This window comes from Chelonia mydas, chromosome 2 (genome assembly GCF_015237465.2).
Source record: "Chelonia mydas isolate rCheMyd1 chromosome 2, rCheMyd1.pri.v2, whole genome shotgun sequence".
Taxonomy (NCBI): Eukaryota; Metazoa; Chordata; order Testudines; family Cheloniidae; genus Chelonia; species Chelonia mydas.
This window is the reverse complement of record NC_057850.1, coordinates 97,460,885-97,483,068: the sequence shown is the minus strand read 5'-3', so window position 1 is coordinate 97,483,068 and position 22,184 is coordinate 97,460,885. Positions and strand designations below refer to the sequence as shown.

General features: G+C 45.8%; 1 protein-coding gene across 3 annotated transcripts in view; it reads left to right on the top strand.

Annotated features, from left to right (window-relative positions):
* The first annotated feature begins 1,873 nt into the window (after window positions 1–1,873).
* The window catches only part of LOC102933716 (lysine--tRNA ligase), a 51,631-nt gene continuing 31,320 nt past the window's right edge, over window positions 1,874–22,184 (top strand). Inside the window, exon 1 of one of the 3 annotated variants that reach the window (XM_043539942.1) lies at window positions 1,874–1,992. Coding sequence is in view for 1 of the 3 variants with exons in the window: in XM_007059930.4 (XP_007059992.2) it covers window positions 17,622–17,659 (38 nt within the window). In the remaining 2 variants the exon portion in view is untranslated. Of the gene's footprint in view, window positions 1,993–17,402; window positions 17,660–22,184 lie in introns of those variants that run through there. The other 2 variants (XM_007059930.4, XM_037892925.1) reach the window with 2 other exon arrangements.

Sequence of the window (22,184 nt, the reverse complement as noted above, 5' to 3'; positions counted from 1 at the left end):
AAAGTATCTTTGCTTCTTTTGTCTGACTATTGCTAGAAAAAAATTGGACTAAAAATGGACCACAAAAGCTTTAGGAAAAGGAAGAGGAAGTCTTTTGTTAAATGGTCTGCCGACGGATAGTTGGTTGTGTAAGTATTGTAGGGCATGTAAAACTGACTTAAGTAAAAAGAAAAGGAGGATTTGTGGCACCTTAGAGACTAACAAATTTATTTGAGCATAAGCTTTCGTGAGCTACAGCTCACTTCATCGGATTCTGTAGCTCACGAAAGCTTATGCTCAAATAAATTTGTTAGTCTCTAAGGTGCCACAAGTACTCCTTTTCTTTTTGCGGATATAGACTAACACGGCTGCTACTCTGAAACCTGACTTAAGTAAACAACTCCAGAGATGAATGGGTCCTCCTCAGAGCCCATTACAGCATGTTTCTCTGAAAAGGAAGCAAAATGAAGCAGGGTAGAAGGTAACCTGAAAGGATTAATCATGACCAGTCCAACTGAGGTAGAGAATCCAGAAGGAGCCCTGTCTGAACTCATTTTAGATGACAGTCTTGAGAAATATGATAGGCTATCTACTGCCAGATAGCCTGACAATCGATCACTCTTGGCCTTGGAGCAAATCAAAGTGGCTAGAAACATAAAAGAAGAATATGTTTCTCTGCCCAGATCTATCGTGTCAATCAAATGTAAAAAGATACAGCACACAATTTTTTTTGTTCGAGATTTATTCTCCTTCCTCTCTCAGTCAGCTGGCTGCCTTCCTGAGTCTTGATGGAAGTTAGAAGTACTGGACCAAGGCAACTGCTTAACTCCAAGGGGCATAGTGGAGTGAAGATTAAATGTTGCGGATTTTTCTTTGTCGTTTGGCAGCACATACAACTGCAGTTCAGCTGCAGAGGGGGCACATTTTTACAGCAGCTGGCCAATAGAAGTTCATGGTGAATTTGAAATAAACTGTTCACTGCGCAGGAAAGAATCTCTCTTCCTGCAGTTGCAGACAGTTATTTGGGGTATCAGAGCTATGAACTCAGTGCAGGGGGTTTGCAGCCAGAAGGCCTAATTTCAACTTCCCAGGAAGCAGTTGATGTCCATCATTAGTTGGCATGAACATTTAAGGATGCAAAGTGAGTTTGTTCACAGCTGAATAGCACAAATCATACGTCTGCTGCAGAGTGTGTATTGGAGTGAGCCCCCTCTAAAATGCACCAAGGGACCAATGCTGCTAGATGCTGAACTCTTCCTTGCAAGGTGCTGAGCATGACTTCAGTGGGATTTGAAGGATCTCCTTATATTACCTAATTTAGGCTGCAGCTTCGGGTGTGCATAGATACAAAGCTGTGACTAGCCTATGCTAGCTGCCTCAGGCTCGCAGGGTTTGGGCTATGGGGCTTATGATGGGGTGAATTAGGCCAATTAATCCATAGGCTGCACCTGGAGGAAAGCCAGAGCGTGCTAAGGCCTAATCTGTGGCTGAAGTCCAGCTGTGGGAGAAGCTGGGCTGGATTTATAAAGCCAGGAAGCTGGTAACAAAGGGTGGCTATAGTCACTTTCTAGGAGTATGTTTGAGGCTATGGGCTTCAGTAGTTTGCAGTTACCCCCGAGGAGGGAGTTTGAATGAGTACATCTAGAGGAGGAGGGGTAACTAGCTGTAGGAATGAGTCCAGGGAAGGTGCAGTGAACGGTTGCCACGTACAGGGTCCCTGGACTTGAACCTGGAATAGTGAATGGGCCTGGGTCCCCTACTAGCTACTGGGGAAGTGCCCGAGAAGACTGCCTGAGACCAGTTGTGTGGAAGAACTTTTGTATGCCAGAAGGAGAACATATGCTGAGTCACCTGTCTGGAGTCCTGAAGAGGAGGCACTGGTTTCTGGAGCAAGAAAGGGGCCATAGACTGTGAAAGAGACAGAGTGTGGTGGAGTGCAACTGCCAGAAGGGGTGTCAGCTGCCCAGAACTCATTCCCCAAACCCCCAGGAGCTGGAGGGGGTGCCATCTGTGGTGAGTAGAGTGCCCTGTCACAGGGCTGTTTAACTGCAGTGTGGATGTTTGGTTTCAGGCTAAGGCCCAGGCTCGGAGACCCTGTGAAGTGGGAGGGTCCCAGAGCTTGGGCTGCAGCCCAAACCTCTACCCTGCAATTAAACCGCACCTGAGTTAGCTGGCATGGGCAAGCCATGTGTGTCTAATGGCAATGCCCTCAGTTAGTATCTGCAATACAGCAGTAAGACATGCTAGCAGTGACTCATGGTCAACTGATAACTTCTGAAATAGCAGAAGTTTAATAATAAACCTTCTGCTTTTCCCAAGAATACAGCGATTTATCTTTCAAAACTGAAAGCAAATCAGCTGTTGAGTTTTATAGCTACTCTGTGCCATGATTGTGTTTACTGCCAGAACCTTTTCAAAGGAGTACAAATTATTTTAAATTAGCAGGCCTGGGAGCAGGGCACGTTAAGATTGCTCTCCTTGTGCCACTTCCTAGCACCCCTGGATTGTCTAAAGCTCACTCTCCCTGGTGAGGAGATGTGCAGAGGGTCAGCTTACCGCTCGGCATGTCCCTGCGGCTGTGTGTAGCTTGGTAGCTTCCTCTGTCTCTCAGAGCAGCACCTGTAGTTTAGCATTTAGCTAGGTCACTTCCCAGTCTCTCCCCTCATTGGGAAGTCCACAAACAAAACATGTTTCAGAGTAACAGCATGGGGAAACTAACACAAACAGCCCATAGGAGGGGCGGGGGACACTCTCTCAGGGTGTATCTGCAGCACGTCCTCCCTTCCTTAGAGATGAAGACCTTTGGTCCTTCTTTCCTGCTCTATCCCCAAGTGAGCTGTTCTGCTCCCTTTTAACTCCTCCTCCTCCAGCCTGTTCATCTTTTGCAGGTGTGGCAGGTCAGGGCTGGCTGAGCCCAGAGCAGCCTATTAACCCCTCATTGCCTACTGTGGGGGTTTGTATACCCCATCACAGCAAATCATTCACTCCTCCGTGAAGAGGTGGTACAGCATTCCCAAAAGAGGAGGTCCTGCCCCATCTACTGCCTCAGGCCCCGTCTCCTCCTGCACTTGAGGCCCCACCCCCGGCTTAGCCAGAGCAGGCTGGAAGCCTCAGACTCTCTATCTTCCCGGGGTGGGGGAGCCAAGAGAAGCCCTGTGGACCCCCTCGCCCATGGCAGTTGGGTCTGTGGCTCCCCACAGCTGCCCGTGTGTCTTATTCCAACCTGAATCTGGCTGGGGAGGGGGGCGCAGCCCAGCCATGGTAAGAGCCGCACAGGCAGCTGTGGGGAGCCACATACCCTCCACCTGCCAGGTGTGGGGGCCTGCAGTTGGGATATGGGCTGGGGGTTGCTCTTGCCCACTCACCCCAGGCAGGTGGAGAGTCTGCGGTGCGGCACCCCACAGCTGCCTGGACTCCCCAGCTGGGCTCCAGCCTCTGGCCTGAGTGAGACCTCAGTGGGGAGAGGAGGAGTGGGGCCTCTTGGCAAAAAGTGGATGGGCCAAGCTCATCCACTTTCAAAAAGTGGGAGGACCCTGGCCCCCCCATTCCAGCCACTGCTTCAGTGCCTGTGTGCCCACCTACTGTGCTCATCACCATGGTATCCGAGTGCCTTGCAAGAAAAGAAAGGAAGAAGTTCATCCTTTGCCATGTGTTTTTTCTCATAGCTGCCCTGTGCCAGTGAGAGGTACTTTGTTAGCTCTTGTGGTGGTGGTTTTGTTGTAAATCACTGAAGGAAAGCTACGATATAAAGATGGGTCTTGTTCGGAACAGCAAAGCATACGATCACCCTCCTCAGGAAGGGAGTTCAACAGCCATAGGCAAAAAGAAAAGGAGTACTTGTGGCACCTTAGAGACTAATTTGTTTGCCACAAGTACTCGTTTTCTTTTTGCGAATACAGACTAACACTGCTGCTACTCTGAAACCAGCCATGCACAGTTGCTGCAAAGCTCTGTCCTCGGCCATCATTAGTCATACTTTGTGTGGATAGCTCCATTGCTGAGGAGCAGAGTTGTCGTGGTTGGTCCTGACCTGCTATAACATAAGGATAATGCTTTCTCTCTCTATATAGGATTTTTATAAGGTTTCCCAGCACTGTGATGAGTGCCTGCCTTATGGGTGTTATAAAACTCTGTAAACATTTGCAAGTACTGATTGTGCAGTACCTTTCCTATGAAGCTCATAAATATCATGGAATTTTCAAAAGCCAATCTTGTCTTCAGAGTCAGTGTTAACTTCAATGGGAAAAGTTAGGTTGACGGTGAATGCTTTTTAAACCCCCACTTACAATATATTGTATTCCTGCAAACCTCAATAAGCATCAATTATATGTTGCAGGTATTTTAACAAGGGCACCCACAAAAATGTTACCTGTCATCTTCTGATAAGCACTGTGACTAGCAGGACATGTGCTGTAATCAGGTGTATGAGGGACTGGGAAATCAACAGTTTAAATGTAAACATTTTCTCAAAAAAGTGCTTTTTATCTTGGTGGTTTATGAGAGGAAGGAAGATCTGTGGGCTAGCAAATGTATGTTAGCTATCTTTTGCTGGAAATATTCTTCGTTTCTGGAAAGTACATTGACTGTATATATTCAGCCTGAAATGTAGGGGGCTGTAATGGGGCATGCTCTGTCCCCACCCTCTGATGCACAGAAACGTCTTAGCCGCTCCAGTGAGTGGTACCTCCATGTTATTAATTTACATTCCCATCACCAGCACCAATAGTCTTGTGCAGCTAAGTATTTACACTGGTTTCTTGCCCTTTCCGATAGGGCTACAGAGATCTCCCACCCTTAAGATCTTGGAGCATACTGAGCTCAGCTAACCCAATCCTCTCTTCTTCACTGCCTTTCTATGTCTTTGTATAGCCCTCAGCGGATGGCTAATTGGTTCATCAGCCCCCAGACTGATCAGCTAATTAGCTGCATATTTCCCTATCAGCCTTCTCTAGGGGAACTACTAGGTGCCCAAGTGATCAGAGGGTTGGCTTACTAATTAGCCTCCAGCACTCTGTCACAGGGGCTAAAGAACTATATGGGATCCAAGGATATTCCCCTGTTATGTAATTTCAAAGGCAAAATATTTGCTCTTCAGCAGTACCGTTGAATCCAGGGTTAAGTCCTTTCCAGCAGAGATGATTTAATATTATCCAGTGATGGAGTCAGCTCCTTGGAGGCAGGGAAAACATCCCCACCTTCCTGTCACAGAGTGGACTAGGCCTTCTAAGAGAGAACTGCTCTAGCTCATCTGTACTTCATTAGCAGCTTTGAGGGGTCCTCACAGGGAATAGGTGTTCCTATCAAGAGCCAGAAGGGAAAAAGAAACAGTAAGACACTGTCACTGAGAGAAGATGGGCAGGAATTCCAATCACCTGAAAATACTTTTGTGACTCAACCACCTTTCAGCTCATCTATTCCTTGGATAACACACAAGGAGAGATGCCAACCATCTTGGTCTTTTATCATTAAAATAATTGACCCTCAATAGTGCTGAAAAACATCAGATAACCAGTCTCTGTCAGTTTAACCAAAGATAGCCTTATATGTTACGAATCTGGAGAACAGGCTTACGGTGATTACATCGTTACTCTGCTCCAAATTATGAGCTCCCAATTTTTCTTATTTATATTTGTCTTGTTCAGGACAGATCAACAGTTCTACAGACCTTACACACTTTTATCTAGGTTTTGTATGTAACATTTTAGATGTTAGTAGACCATAGCGTACAAGTAGCATTAGACCACAGTGACATTTCCACTAACTGTACATAACACACAGTTCATATATGGAAAACCTTAACAGAGCACACCTTGCGTCTAACAGATTTCATATGTACAAAAGTTACAACAATTTGACTGCTAGTAAATTTTCACAATAAACTACAAGGTGTTCTGGGAATACAGTTTGTTATACAACTTTGCCTATATAAAAAGCATTCTGGAAAGAGAAACTCTGCCCATGTCCTTTTGGCTGAAAATGGAAAAAGTAGCTTATATTCCATAAAGCCTTTAGAACCTCTCCTTTGAGGTTGCAGGATTCTTTTCTCTTTGGGTACCGATTGTTTGAATAGAAGGTGCAGAGTTGGTTCTGAGTGGGCAAAACAATGTTAGTTCTCCTGAGTTTTACTACTTTTATGGAAAGTGTGACACGATTGATGCAACTGTTTGCAACTCGAGGCAAGTGAAGTCAAAAGTAAAATGTATGCTTACATTTCATGCTCTGGCTTTTTGAGCTGGCTTTTGTTTTACAAATACAATGAAAAGGAAAGGTACAGTTTTGAAAGGCCTTTAATGATCTCAGCGTGTGTTTAAAACTTCCTGAAATAGTCCCCAGTCCTTGCCTCCGGGGTTATCCTTTGCAACAGAATGTCTCAGCTCACTGACCCATTTACTTATCTTAGTTAGCAGAGATAAAATCTGAACTAGATAAAGTAATAGGAGGGAACACCCAGGGAACCATTAGGAATTCAATTAAACTAGCTAGAGACATAAAAGGTAACAAGAAAACATTCTACAAATACATGAGAAACAGACCAAGGACAGGGTAGGCTTATTATTAAATGGGTGCATGGGTGAGGGAAAGAGATGTGATAAATGACTTCTTTGTTTCCGTTTTCATCAAAAAGGTTAGTAGCGATTGGACATCTAACATAGTGAACACCAGTTAAAATGAGGTACAATCTGAGGCTAAAATAGGGAGAGAACAAGTTAAAAATTACTGAGACAGGTTACATATCTTCAGGTCACTAGGGTCTGATGAAATACACCTTAGAATACTCAAGGAGCAGTGGGGGCAGGTTTGTATAATTTTTGGTGGTGCCCAGAACAGGTCCAAGTCTTGCCCCTCACACGTGCCTTGTAAGCTGACATATATTTAAAATGTAAAATTTGAGGGTTCTGGGGTGGGGCTGGTGATGAGCGGTTTGGGGTGTGGGAGGGGCTCAGGCAGAAGGTTGGGGTGAGGGTTGTGGAGTGGGATGAGGGGTTCATGATGTAGGAGGGGTCTCAGGACTGGAGCAGAGGGTTGGGGTGAGGGCTCTAGCTGGGGGCGCAGGCTCTGTGGTGGGATGAAGAGTTTGGGGTGCAGGCAGGCTGCCCCAGGGCTGGGGCCAGAGAGGAGGACTCCCCACAGCCAACTCCCCGCTGGCAACAGCGAGCTCCAAGGGCGGGTCCCCTCCTCTTTCTTCCGGCCCCCGCAGCACATTCGCCTTGCACTGCTGTCACTGCACATGCTCCTAGGGCCCCTCTCAGGTCCAGGAATCCCCCTCGCCTCCCCTGTAGTGGGTGCTGGGGTGGGGAGCTGCCATCACATGTGCGCCTCCTCCCCTGCTGCTGCCCCTCACTGTGGGGTTGGAGATGGGGCTGCCCCTTGGCCCATGTGGGGCAGAAGTGGTGTGGGGTGGCCCTGTGCTGGTGTACGGTCCCACAGGAAAAGAGAAGGGTACAAGGCGGAAGGGCACAGGCAGGGTCAGCCTGCCCTGGCACTAGTAGATGGAGGCACTAGGACCCTGTGGCGGCAGTTGATGCCAGGAGCCAGTTGATGCCAGGCACACAGGGGGCCGGGGGACACTCAGGGGAGGTGCGTGGGGGTGGCAGGCGGTGGAGCTGGTCCCCCCGGGCCCTGAATATTGCTGGAGCCTGGGCACCACGGGCCCATATAACTAACTGTCCCTGTCAAGGAGCTGACTGAGGAGATCTGTGAGCCATTGGTGATCTCTTCAAAAACTCATGGAAGACGGGAGAGATTCCAAAGAAAGGAAAAGGGCAAATCTAGTGCCAATCAATAAAAAGGGGAATAAGGGCAACCTGGGGAATTACAGACCAGGTCAACTTCAATACCCAGAAAGATAATGGAGCAAAAAATTAAGCAATTTGCAAACAAGAATATAATAAAGTGTAAGTAACAGTCAGCATGGATTTGTCAAGAACAAATAGTGTCAAACAAACCTAATAGCTTTCTTTCCCCAGGATAGGGGGGAAGCAGTAGATGTGGTATATCTTGACTTTAGTAAGGCTTTTGATATCTCGCATGACCGTCTCATGAACAAACTAGGGAAATGCAGCCTACATGGAGCTACTGTAAGGTGAGTGCATAACTGGTTGGAAAACCATTCCCAGAGTGTACTTCTCAAGTGGGATCCTGCAGGTATCAGTTCTGGGTCCAAGTTCTGTTCTATATCTTCAATGATTTAGATAATGACAGAGAGAGCACAGTTATAAAGTTTGCAGACAATATGAAACTGGGAGGGGTTGCAAGTGATTTGGAGGATCAGATTAAAATTTTAAATGGTCTGAAGTTAATAGGATGAAATTCAATAAGGACATATGCAAAGTACTGTACTTAGGAAGGAACAATCAGCTGCACACATACAAAATGGGAAATGACAGCCTAGGAAGGAGTACTGCAGAAAGGGATTTGGGAGGTCATAGTGGATCACAAACTAAACATGAGTCAACAGTGTAATGCTGTCACAAAAAAAGTGAACATCATTCTGGGTTGTATTAGCAGGAGTGTTGTAAACAAGACATGAGAAGTACCGGTAATTCTTTCACTCTACTCAGCGAAGAATAGGCCTCAAGTGGAATATTGTCTAGTTGGGGGTGCCACATTTCAGGAAAGATGTGGACAAATTGGAGAAAGTCCAGAGAAGAGCAACAAAAATGATTAAAGGTCTAGAAAACATGACCTATTACGAAAAATGGGGGGGAAAAATTGGGTTTGTTTCTTCTGGAGAAGACAAGACTCAAGGGGACATGGGGACATAACCGTTTTCAAGTACATAAAAGGAGGAGGGAGGGAAAAATTGTTCTCATTTAACCCCTGAGGCTAGGACAAGAAGCAATGGGCTTAAAGTGCAGCAAGGGAAGTTTTAGACTGGACATTAGGAAAAACTTCCTAACTGTAAGGGTAATTAAACACTGACAAATTGCCTAGGGAAGGTGTGGAATCTCTCATTGGAGGTTTTTAAGAACAGGTTAGACAAACACTTGTCAAGAATGGTCCTCCCTTGAGTGCAGGGGGACTGGACTAGATTTCTCAAGGTCCTTTCCAGTCCTACACTTTGACTCTATTCTATGATTTACAAAAAGAGGCCAGGAACATAAAGATGTACCTGGACACATGTGAACAGAGCACACTGTACAGAGATTTGTTCCTACAAAGTAACCAAGTCAATCCCCAAATGTGTAAAGTAGGGCTGTCAGGCGATTAAAAAAATTAATCAAACTGTTAAAAGAAAACCATTATCTTAATATTTTTGGATGTTTTCTACATTTTCAAATATATTGATTTCAATTAAACACAGTGTACACTGCTCACTTTATATTTTTTGATTACAAGTATTTACACTGTAAAAAACCTGAAAGAGTATTTTTCAATTCACCTCATACAAGTACTATAGTGCAATCTTTATTGTGAAAGTGCAACTTTTTTGTTACATAACTGCACTCAAAAACAAAACAAGGCAAAATTTTAGTGCCTGCAAGTCCACTCAGTCCTATTTCAGGCCTGTACTCACTTTCCGGTGACACTGTAAATAAAAGGGAAGCATTATCTCCTGTAAATGTAAACTAACTTGTTTGTCTTAGCGATTGGCTGGGCAAGAAGTAAGACTGAGTGAACTTGTAGGCTTAAAAGTTTTACATTGTTTTGTTTTTGAATGCAGTTATGTAACCAAAAAAATCTACATTTGTAAGTTGCACTTTCACAACAGAGATTGCACTACTGTACTTGTATGAGGTGAATTGAAAAATACTATTTTATCATTTTTTACAGTGCAAATACTTGAAATAAAAAATAATACACACTTTGTATTCTGTGTTGTAATTGAAATCTATATATGAAAATGTAGAAAAAATCTCATACCCAATACATTTAAATTGGTGTTCTAGTTAACATTGTGATTAAAACTGCAATTAATCACTATTTTTTTTAAAAGTAATCACATGAGTTAACTGCGATTAATTGACAGCACTAGTGTAAAGCAATGTAGAGTAGATGCAATGTGATGTGTAAACGTATATAAAAGAAGAGGGTTTCTGTGTAACTTTGGATCTGTGATTTACTTTGTATCCACTCCTTGTGTTTGAATCTGATCAACTCAGCATAGCGTTGGTGTATGCCAAATAAAATACATAAGTGACAAAATCTGGAGTCAAACTAAGCATTTTTGGGAAGGAATCCCAACACACCTTAGCACCTCTCCTTTTGAGGTTGATGGATTCTTTTCTCATTGGACAGAGTGATTGTACTTCCACCCAATAGTAGAATTCCTTAAAACATGCTTTTATGAAAAGTAGAGGGGAAAAAGGAACTAAACCCAAAGAAATGGCTACTGTATCTCCTGTATACTCCTCTTAAGCTAAACTAGAGAAGGTACTGTCAGCTTAGTTACAGGAAAGCCTTGGGTCTTTTAAAGAGCGAGTTCCAGCTTTTCTCTCTTCTGAGGAGAGTTACAGCGTCATGCTATGTATGTAAAGAGATGTACTATCTAATTCCTGCTGCTCGGTCAGCTTCCGGCTTGCACATGCCCTTTCCCTTTTTATGTTTGCTTGCAGTGAGACATGGAATTTTAAACCTGCCTATTTCTATGACTGAAGGAAAGTTTAGCTGGGTGGAAGGCCCTTAAGGGATAATATTGATTACTGGTTAAATGGATTCAGCCAGGCTTCACTAGCATCAGGCTAGTCACAGATCAATTGCTGGTACAGGAAAGAGAATCTCTGCCCAGCTGATGATTATCAGGCCCCACTTCTCTTGAAAATTAGCTCCAAACAAGGTCATCTTATCATAGGCAGCTTGTGCAGAAATGAGCCAACTCTTAAACTGGTATAATGAGTAATATCCCCAACCCTTATCACCTTGAGCACGCAACCATGAACCTACATATAAGGGAGGGGGCCATTCAAATGTGTGTATGTCCCACAAGGAGATGTGGTGGCTGGGCCCTGAGAAATTCAAATGGAAACACTAGTATATGCTCTCATACTTCAGGCCTGGTTTTCAGCGCCTAGCAGAGAGGGGAATTAGAAATGGTATCATTCTTTCAACCACTTTCCTCAGTACATTTACTAGTTTTTACTTTTGTACTTATACCAGTCTCAGTAATTAGAAAATCTTTGGCCAGCTGAGTTATTGATCAAGCGGGCTAGGTAGCCATTTTATACATACATTCCTATTATATGTCTGTCTGTTTAACATTCACAGTTGTATGACTTTGCTTTGCACATTGCTTGTGAATACTATAACTTGAGTACTCTGATATTTTAGTCTCAGATGCTTTTCTGGAGATGTTACCCTTAAGTGAAACAATTGCTCACGGGGAAGATCTTTCTAATCCCCTTGACCTGGATAGAATAGAAACTGTTTGACCATGCTGGTTTACATGAGTTTCAATGGAGCTATGCTGATTTATGCCAGCTGAGGATCTTCTCTTCCCTCCCCCCTTTTCCCCCCCAGTCTCTAGTGTATTGTGATGTGAATACTTGTCTAATTCCAGAACAAGCTGAGGAGACTGCTTGAAGAGTGCAACTCATAGGGTTGCACCTCTAAGGATATGTCTACGCTACAGAACTAGGTCAAATTTATAGACGTTGATTTTTTTAGGAAGTGATTTTATACTGTCAGTTGTGTGTGTCCCCACTAAGCGCATTAAATCGGCGGAGTGTGTCCACAGTACTGTGGCTAGCGTTGACTTTAAGTGCATTGCAGTCTCCGCCACCCATTGGAATTCTGGGGTAAGCTCCCAATGCCTGATGGGGCAAAAACATTGTCGCGGGTGGTTTTGGGTACACGTTGTCAGTCGCCCCTCGCTCCGTGAAAGCAACAGCAGACAATCGTTTCGCGCCTTTTTTCCATGTGGACGCCTTACTGCTTTCAGCAGACGGTGCAGTAGGACCGCTAACCGTCGTCATCGAATCACCACTTCTGCTGCAGCTCGGTTCTCCTGGTGCCATGAATCCACCTCGCAGGTCCTCTATATGACCGTCGTCATCCACCGCTTCTGCAGCAACTCTGCTCTTCTGCTCTTGTTTTGCCATACCACAGCAAGTGTGCAGCCCGCTCAGCTCAGCTCACCGACACTGTCTGTTGTATCCTGGTGCTGCTGGCAGCAGACGGTGGAGTAGGTCTGCAAAACTGGTCATCCAACCACTGCTTCTGCTGCAACTCTGCTCTCCTGCTCTTGTCTCGATAGCAAATTTCTCCATGTTGGCTGTCATGGGCTCCTGCTGCAACTCTGCTCTCCTGCTTTCATGAATCCACCTTGCAGGTCCTCTCATTGTTCTCTATAAATATCTATTCTCATGGCATCCATCATCAGCCACCACTTCCACTGCAACTCTGCTCTCCTGTAGACACCATACCACAGCAAGCATGGAGCCCGCTCAGATCACTGTGGCAGTTATGAGCATTGTAAAAACCTCGTGCGTTATCCTGCAGTATGTGCAGAACCAGAACCTGCAAAACCAGGCGAGGAGGCAACGGCAGCATGGTGACGAGAGTGATGAGGACATGGACACAGACTTCTCTCAAAGCACGGGCCCTGGCAATTTGGCCATCCTGGTGGCAATGGGGCAGGCTCATGCCATGGAACTCCGATTCTGGGCCTGGGAAACAAGCACAGACTGGTGGGACCGCATAGTGTTGCAGGTCTGGGACGATTCCCAGTGGCTGCAAAACTTTCACATGTGTTAAGGGCACTTTCATGGAACTTTGTGACTTGCTTTCCCCTGCCCTGAAGCGCATGAATACCAAGATGAGAGCAGCCCTCACAGTTGAGAAGCGAGTGGCAATAGCCCTGTGGAAGCTTGCAACGCCAGACAACTACCGGTCAGTTGGGAATCAGTTTGGAGTGGGCAAATCTACTGTGGGGGCTGCTGTGATCCAAGTAGCCAACGCAATCAAAGATCTCCTGATATCAAGGGTAGTGACCCTGGGAAATGTGCAGGTCATAGTGGATGGCTTTGCTGCAATGGGATTCCCTAACTGTGGTGGGGCCATAGACGGAACGCATATCCCTATCTTGGGACCGTACCACCAAGGCAGCCAGTACATAAACCACAAGGGGTACTTTTCAGTGGTGCTGCAAGCACTGGTGGATCACAAGGGACATTTCACCAACATCAATGTGGGATGGCCGGGAAAGATACATGACGCATCTTCAGGAACTCTGGTCTGTCTGAAAAGCTGCAGCAAGGGACTTACTTTCCAGAGCAGAAAATAACTGTTGGGGATGTTGAAATACCTATAGTTACCCTTGGGGACCCAGCCTACCCCTTAATGCCATGGCTCATGAAGCCATACACAGGCATCCTGGACAGTAGTCAGGAGCTGTTCAACTACAGGCTGAGCAAGTGCAGAAAGGTGGTAGAATGTGCATTTGGATATTTAAAAGCGTGCTGGCGCAGTTTACTGACTTAATTAGACCTCAGCTAAACCAATATTCCCATTGTTATTACTGCTTGCTGTGTGCTCCACAATATCTGTCAAAGTAAGGGGAAAACATTTATGGCGGGGTGGGAGGTTGAGGCAAATCGCCTGGCCCCTGATTACACATAGCCAGACGCTACGACAATTAGAAGAGCATAGCAGGGCGCGCTGTACGTCAGAGAAGCTTTTGAAGACCAGTTTCGTGACTGGCCAGGCTACAGTGTGACAGTTCTGTTTGTTTCTCCTTGATGACCCCCCCCCCCCCCCCCCCGGCTTCACTCTACTTCTCTGTAAGCAAACTGACCCCCCCCCCCCCCGATCACCACTTGCAGAGGGAATAAAGTCGTTGTTTCAAATTCATGCATTCTTTATTAATTCATCACACAAATAGGGGGATAACTGCCAAGGTAGTCCGGAAGGGGTGGGGGAGGAGGGAAGCACCGGGTGGGGTGGTGGAGGGAGGAAGGAAGCACAAGGCCACACTGAACTTCAAGACTTATTGAATGCCAGCCTTCTGTTGCTTGGGCAGTCCTTTGGGGTGGAGTGGTTGGGTGTCTGGAGCCCCACCCCCCACGTTCTGGGGTGTCTGGGTGAGGAGGGTATGGAACAGGGGCTGTAGGGGCTGTGCTCCTGCTGCCTTTCCTACAGCTCAACCATATGCCAGAGTAGCCTCAGCATTGCATCCTCTCCTCTTGCTCCTGCTACCTCTCCTCTCACACATCCCTCCTGCCCTTGTGTTCATTTTGTGCTTTCCTAGACTGATATTGCTTGCCTTCACGCATTTTGCTGAGCTCTTTCAGTGAGGGAGGACTGCTTGAGCTCAGAACATTTCATCGTGAGTGTGGTTTTTTCACCACCTTATCTGCAGTAGCCTCTGGGATGGAGATGATAGGGGGAGCGCTGAAACATTTGCAGCTGCAGGAGGGGAAAAAAGGGAGAGTAGTATTTTAAAAAGACGCATTTTAGAGAACAATGGGTAGACTCTTTCACGGTGAACCAAGCTGTTAACATTACATAATACATGTGCTTTCAGTACAAGGTCGCATTTTGCCATTTATATCGAGGGCCTGCTGGTATGGTGTGAGAGATCACACACGCAGGGCTGGGCAGCAGACTTCGGCTTGCAGCCATAGTCTTTTTGCGTCTTTAACCTTCGTAACATGTGGGAATGGTTTCAAACAGCAGCGCCCTCATTTCCCATACGAAGCACCCATTGGGTTGGGCATTTAAAAGGAAGGGCTGATGTTTTCGGGGTCACGTGCAGCAGAAACCCAACTAAACCACCCCCACACACCCAATTCTCTGGGATGATCGTTTCACCCTTTCCCCCCCACCCCCCCACCGCGTGGCTAAGAGCGGGGATGATTTCTTTTCAGCCACAGGCAAACAGCCCAGCAGGAACACTCTTCACATTGTGAAGAGAGTGGTCACTTTGGATGGGCTATTACCAGCAGGAGAGTGAGTTTGTGTGTGTGTGGGGTGTGGGGTGGGGTGGGGTGGGGGGGGGGGACAGAGGGTGAGAAAACCTGGATTTGTGCTGGAAATGGCCCAACTTGGTGATCACTTTAGATAAGCTATTACCAGCAGGAGAGTGGGGTGGGAGGAGGTATTGTTTCATGGTCTCTGTGTATATAATGTCTTCTGCAGCTTCCACAGTATGCATCCGATGAAGTGAGCTGTAGCTCACGAAAGCTCATGCTGAAATAAATTGGTTAGTCTCTAAGGCGCCACAAGTACTCCTTTTCCTTTTACTCATCTCTGAATGTCCCCTTAATAAAATTCCCCTATTTCAACCAGGTAACCATGAATGATATCACTCTCCTGACGATAAGACAGAGAGATAAAGAACGGTTGTTGCTTGAATGCTAGCAAACACCAGGACCATACGCTGCCATGCTTTGTTATGCAATGACAACTGGCCTGCCGTGGTAAAGTATCCTACCATGGAGGAAGCAATAAAGCTGCCCTCCCCAGAAACCTTTTGCAAAGGCTTTGGGAATACCTCCAGGACAGCTTCATTGAGATGTCCCTGGAGGATTTCTGCTCCATCCCCAGACACGTTAACAGTAGCTGTACTGGCCATGAATGCATCCCAAGTCTATAGGGCAAATTAATCATTAAACACACTTGCTTTTAAACCATGTATTATATTTACAAAGGTACGCTCACCAGAGGTGCCTTCTCTGCCTTCAAGGTCCGGGTTGGGAGGGTATTGGCTCCAGGGTGATAAACAGTTCCTGGCTGTCAGGGAGAACAGTTTCATCTTCCTCCTCTTCTTCCTTGTCCCCTAAATCCTCATCCCTGTTGTGTTAGACTCCCCCCTTTTTAGGAGTCCATGTACAGGGGTGGGGCAGTGGTAGGGGCACCCCCTAGAATTGCATGCAGCTCATCATAGAAGCATCTGGGGCTCTGACACAGAGAGGCCATTTGCCTCTTGGGTTTTTTGATAGGCTTGCCTGAGCTCCTTAATTTTCACACGGCACTGCTGCCGGTCCCTGTTATAGCCTCTGTCTTTCATGCCCTTGGAGATTCCTCCCCCCCAATATTTTGGCATTTCGTCTTTTGGAACAGAGTTCTGATAGCACGGATTCATCTCCCTATACAGTGATCAGATCCAGTACCTCCTGTTTGGTCCATGCTGGAGCTCTTTTGCAATTCTGGAACTCCATGGTCACCTCTGCTGATGAGATCTGCATGGTCATGCCATGCTGGCCAAACAGGAAATGAAATTTAAAAGTCCCTGGGGCTTTTCCTGTCTACCTGGCTAGTGCATCTGAGTTGAGAGTGCTGTCCAGAGCGGTCACAATAGAGCACTCTGGGATAGCTTCCGGAGGCCAATACTGTCGAAGTGCATCCACACTACTCCAAATTCGACCTGGTGAGGTCTATTTCAGTGCTAATGCCCTCGTCGGGGAGGAGTACAGAAATCAATTTTAAGAGCCCTTTAAGTAAACAAATGGCTTTGTCGTGTGGACGGATGCAGGGTTAAATCGATCTAATGCTGCTAAATTCAACCTAAACTCGTAGTGTAGATGGGTGGTGAGTTATATACGCTCGTGGTGCCCTGGCTCCAGCAATATTCAGGGCCTGGGAGCCCAGCTCCACCAGCATTTGGGGCTGGGTCTCTCCTCAGGCCCTGCCTGCTGCCTCCCCGCACCTCTCCTGAGTGTTCCCCTGGCCCCCACTTGCTGCCCCCGCTCACCTCCCCAGGCCTCGGAACCTGCAGCTCATGCTGACTCTGCTCCCCCAGCTCCCCTCATCAACTGCTGCCACAGGGTCCTAGTACCCCCCCATTCAGTAATGGCAGGGCAGGCTGCCCTTCCTCCCTAGCCCTGAGCCTCTCCAACACCCCAGACAGAGCCCTCATCAACCCCGCACCCTAATCCTCTGCCCCAGCCCTGAGCCCCTTCCCACACCCCAAACCTCTCATCCACAGCCCTCACCCCGCACCCCTCCTGCCCTCAAACTCCCTCCCAGATCCTGCCCCCTCCCTCTGCACCCCCTCCCTCCCCCAAACTCCCTCCTAGAGCCTGCACCCTTCACCCCCTCCTGCCCCATCCCAGAGCCTGCACCCTTCCTGCACCCTAATCCACAGCCCAAGGCCTGTACCCCAGACCTCCTCGCCCCACCCAAACTCCCTCCCAGAGCCTTAGGCAGGTGGGGGCGGAGTCTGGGGTGGGGAGGGCTGGGTTCTGGGTACCACCAAAATTTCTACAAACTTGCCACCCGTGAGTGTAGACCAGGGCTAAAAGTCAGTGTAAACAATAATTCCTGTAAGCATTTAACAATGGGAAGTATGTTTCTTCCTACTCCTCTGAGCTGAATACGTGTAAAAAAAAAACAAAAAACCTGGCACTGTGACACCACACTGTATTGAATTAAAGGAATAGGACTCTTTTCTGGTAAATGGGTGGTGGCTGCAAGTCTTTAGATAACAGTGTTTATATTTGGATAGGGAAAGTGAAAGAGGAGATATGTTAAACTTTAGTCATTTGGACCCCAATTAAATCTTTATAGGTGCCCATTTAATGTCTTAAAAAAACAAGAGCAGTCACAAATCTAGGGTAGAGCATGAAGTTTTACTTTCACTTTCTAAATTTCTGACACTCACATGACTACCTTCAAGTGTCCATATAAAGCTAACTGAAAGAACAGATCAAGCATTCCATGCTGTAACTTATGCTGTAACTTCATCTGCTCTCAGCTTTGCAAAGATGACAGATCCAGGAAAGATTTCAGCTGTCTCTTCAGGGTAAGTCATTGTTGCCAAACAGGGCCATCATTATGAGAAGTGTTGTGAAAAAATTGAAATTCAATTTTTTTTAAATGATTTTTTTTTTAGTGAAAATATTCCAGTTCTAATTTACGTATTGTTTGCAAACTAATCGTCAGTTCATTAACATATAAAGCACTCTAATAAATGCTATGTGCAATTATGATTACACTTAATGTTTTGTCGTTGCCTTCTCTCAATTTAATATTTTGTCTTGCGATATATTGCATGAGGAGTTCCAGTAGAATCCGTTATGGGATTGCGAGCTGAAAAAGAGAAAATCTTTCTCTTTAATTTTGCCAGTAGAAAATGTAGTAAATACTGTTGTTTTTTCCCCCCACACCTTGATATTTTCAACTACTCTGGAAAGAAAATACATGTTTTGAGACGAATGGGCCATTTCTTGCTTTAGTGTGGGGGATAGGTATCATTCGGCTTCTACTTACTGTATTTCTATGATTCGTGGTCACCTCTTTTTGTGATGCAACACATTAATTGCTATGGCTATCCGTATTTCTATTTTAAACTTCTTTCTCTTGAGGTAAGAATAGAATCTGTCTACTGACTTTCAGGGATGAATTACAGGCAATTCTGCAATTTTACATAATGTCATGGAATGAGTCACCCAACTGCCGACTGGAGTGAAAGTCAGTCGCTGGAAGATTTTCCCATTATAGGGCCAGGACTCTGTAATAATCAAAGTAGTGATGACTCCAAAGAAGCCATCCCAAGTTTTACACAGGGCCAGTCCATGAAGGAATAGACCAATGTGGGAAATAGTTTCAAGGTGGTACAGTAACTCCTCACTTAATACTATAGTTATGTTCCTGAAAAATGTGACTTTAAGCGAATCCAATTTCCCCATAAGAATTAATGTAAATAGGAGGGGTTAGGTTCCAGGGAAATTTTTTTCACCAGACAAACTATATTTTTTTACACACACACACACACACACACACACACACACACACACAGTATAAGTTTTAAACAAACAATTTAATGCTGGCACACAGCGACGAAGATGGTGAAGCTTGGTTGAGGTGGTGAAGTCAGAGGATGGGATATTTCCCAACGGATGCCTTACTGCTAAATGATGAACTAGCATTCGGCTGAGCCCTCAAGGGTTAACCCATTGTTGTTAATGTAGCCCCATACTCTGCAAGGCAGCATGAATGGAGGGAGGGGAGACAGCATGGCAGTGGGGGAGAGATGCGCATTGCCCCTTTAAGTGTGCTGACCCAACTCTAAGTACATTGCCTTTAAAAAGATCAGGACGTTGAGACAGCAGCTGTGGTCTCTCTGTCCTGTCCCCACCCTGCCCTATATGGAGAAGGGATAAGTGCGGGGCAGGAGTAGGGGAGAGGGGGACACCCTGACGTTAGCCCCCCACTTCCCCCCTCCCCTGCACAGCAAGCAGGAGGCTCTGGAGAGCAGCTCCAAAGCAGGAGGCAGGAGCAGCACATGGCAGTGGGGGGAGGGACAGCTGAACTGCTGGCAATTGGTAGCCTGCTGGGTGGCTGCCGCACAGGAAACTTAGGGGAGCGGGGAGCTGATGTGGGGGGGGGGGGGCGGGGGCTGTCGGTCCACCCTGGTTCCAAGCCCCCACCAGCTAGCTGCAACGGGCTGCTCTTCCTGCAAGCAGTGGACAAAGCTGGCAGCTGCCAAAGACTTATAAGGGAGCATTGCACAACTTTAAACAAGCATGTTCCCTCATTGATCAGCAATGTAACGAGGTTAATCGGGATGACTTTAAGTGAGGAGTTTCAGAGTAACAGCCATGTTAGTCTGTATTCGCAAAAAGAACAGGAGGACTTGTGGCACCTTAGAGACTAACAAATTTATTTGTGCATAAGCTTTCGTGAGATACAGCTCACTTCATCGGATGCAAGTGAGGAGTTACTGTACCTAACAATGTCAGGTGTATCCAGTGAAGCAGCTTCTTCTTTCCCCTAATAGTACATCTTAGTGTATTAAAAGGTCCTTTCAGATACACCAGTAAAAATATCAACGGTTTGCCCAAATCAGCTGGTTTGATTGATTACTAGCATAAGTATAGAAGTATAACAATTTTAGATGGAACCCATTATTCCAGTTTTATGTCACTAGAGTAAAAAAAATAAAACTTGTATATGATGAAGGAAGAACTATAATTTTGTTATAATACTCCTTTTTGTAAAGGTTAGCTGGGCTACAAGTAGTTAACTTTTGGATGGAAGATGTTTCTGGTTTAGGAAGACTGAGAAAACAAATCCACAGAGATCTTTCATCTGTTTTTCCTTTGCCATAATTTTGGGATAAAGCACCTGTGTGTGCAATACTGTAACGTAGTGTGAAGACACTAGACAGTTAGAAAACAATTTCAGAGGCCAAAGGTGCAATTCACAGGGATGATACTACATCATCTGTAGTAATGCATTTTTGAAGAGAGTAGAGCAACATCTGATTTCAGATATTCGGTTTTATGGTTGTGAATCCTAAGGGTGGCAATGGACACAAATACTTCAAGCAGTTTTGGATTTTTTTTTTTTTTACAATATTTGATTTCTAGAGGAATCATCAAAGACAAGGAAACTTTCCATTTCTGGTGAAGGAATGAATTTAGAACAGTGTCCAAGATTATCTCTTGGCAGATAAGAATGTGTCCATTCCTTACATGTAACCTGTTGGTTCTGGGCAGCAGTGCATGGGTGCAGGATGTTGTGTACATTCATTGGATTGTGAAGAAATCAGAGTTTTATATGCTTGCTTTAGAAATTTCTTCCCCATTTATCTGATTTCTAGTTATGGGTCTCTTTTGTGGTAGCTATTAAGAATTCTCAGGGCCAGATCCTCAGCTGATGTCAATCAACATAACTCCATCAAAACTGATGGAGATTCAACTGGTATAAATTAGTATATATCTAACCAACATAGCTCCATTGATTAGGTGATCTACAGAAGCTGAGAATCTGGCCCCTATATACCAGTGGCTAATAATAGGTCATTGCTCCAAAACCACAGCAAAGACTTGATGTTGTCACTTATCACAAATAGTTCCTCAAGGGTATAGGATGTTGATGGGGGACAGTGATCAAATGTTTCTCTAGCCTCTCTGCATTCCTGTTCTGAGGCGTTCCTCATCTTCCACTTGATCATGTTGTCATAGGTCTTTGCCACCCCAGCTCTCTCTCGATTTTAGAGTACATCAGCGTTTTTCCTTTGAGGTCAGTGCCTGAAGAGAATTGTCCTGAATGAAGCAGGTTCTCCAGGATCACTGGCATTTTTTGTAACTCTGTAGCCTGCCACGGTGGTATTTTGGGGTAAGGGATTTTCAGAGGCAAAGCTCTTTCTGGATTTCTGCCTCTTGGGTGGTGGAATGTGACCATGCAGTGGATGTCTTAGGTCGTCACCTATTTTTTTTGTGTGTGGTTTTTATTGATGGTATGCTGTCTCACTGATGATACAGTCCCAGTGAGGCAGTCCACTGACAGTGTGGGAGTCCATTTCATAGTCCCTGTGATGGTCCTACAGGATTGAGTTTAATATCAATTTTCTCTGCATGGCTTCTTTAAGCAGAAAACTTAAAGTAAATCCACTTTAGTTTCAGATGCAAAGAATACTCTAACATAATAGCTCTGAAAATCCACTACTCTGAAATCAAACATAATAGCACCATCTAGCTGTTATGTAGTGCTATTATGTTGGAGTATTCTTTGCATCTGAAACTAAAGTGGATTTACCCTTCAGTTTTCTATTCACGGTCAAACTGATTCAAGGATCCAATAAGGCTGCTGATGTGAAGAGGCTGTCTGTGGTTGAGACACTGCAGAGTTTTGAGCCGATGTTAGTGCCATAGGTAGCTGATTTATTTTCAGTGCAGGCAGAAATTTGCAGTTGATATTTATGGAAATTCTGCTTTGAGTCCTGCAGGACAAGACAGCCCTGGCAATAGTGGCTGGCAATCAGTTGGGGATGAATCCTCCAGAAAACTCAACACTTAAAACTTTTTAGATGATCAACCCACTAGTTGATCATTAGTGAACGGTACTGGATGTTGCAAGCTGAAGTCACCCGCAAATCCACTAGCCCTGACCAGGGCCAGATCCATCCCTGCACAGGCACCAGTGCAATGGACCATGCTACTGTAACTTGCACCCCCTTTGCAAAGGCCCTTGTGGGGCTTTGCAGGGACATAGACTTGCCAGTGGAACAGATCTTCCCCAGCAACACCTTCCCACCCCGAGTCTGCCTCCTCCACCTGTACCCTGCACCTGCTGTGCCCAGCCTATACTCAGGTTTGGAATAGAGCTGACAGTGCTAGTAGAGCTTTCTGTGCCAGGGGTATTGCCCAAAGGTGGGGGCCTTACACCTGCCCTAGGTTCCCTTTGTGCTAGCCTCGCTGGAGTAAAAGGGCCACAGGGCAAGGATAAATCAGGGCCCATTTTGTATTAATAATTTTTAAACATTAACAAGCCCGAATCCTGAGGTTTGATAAGAGCAGCCCAGCTCCCACTGGCTCCTGGCT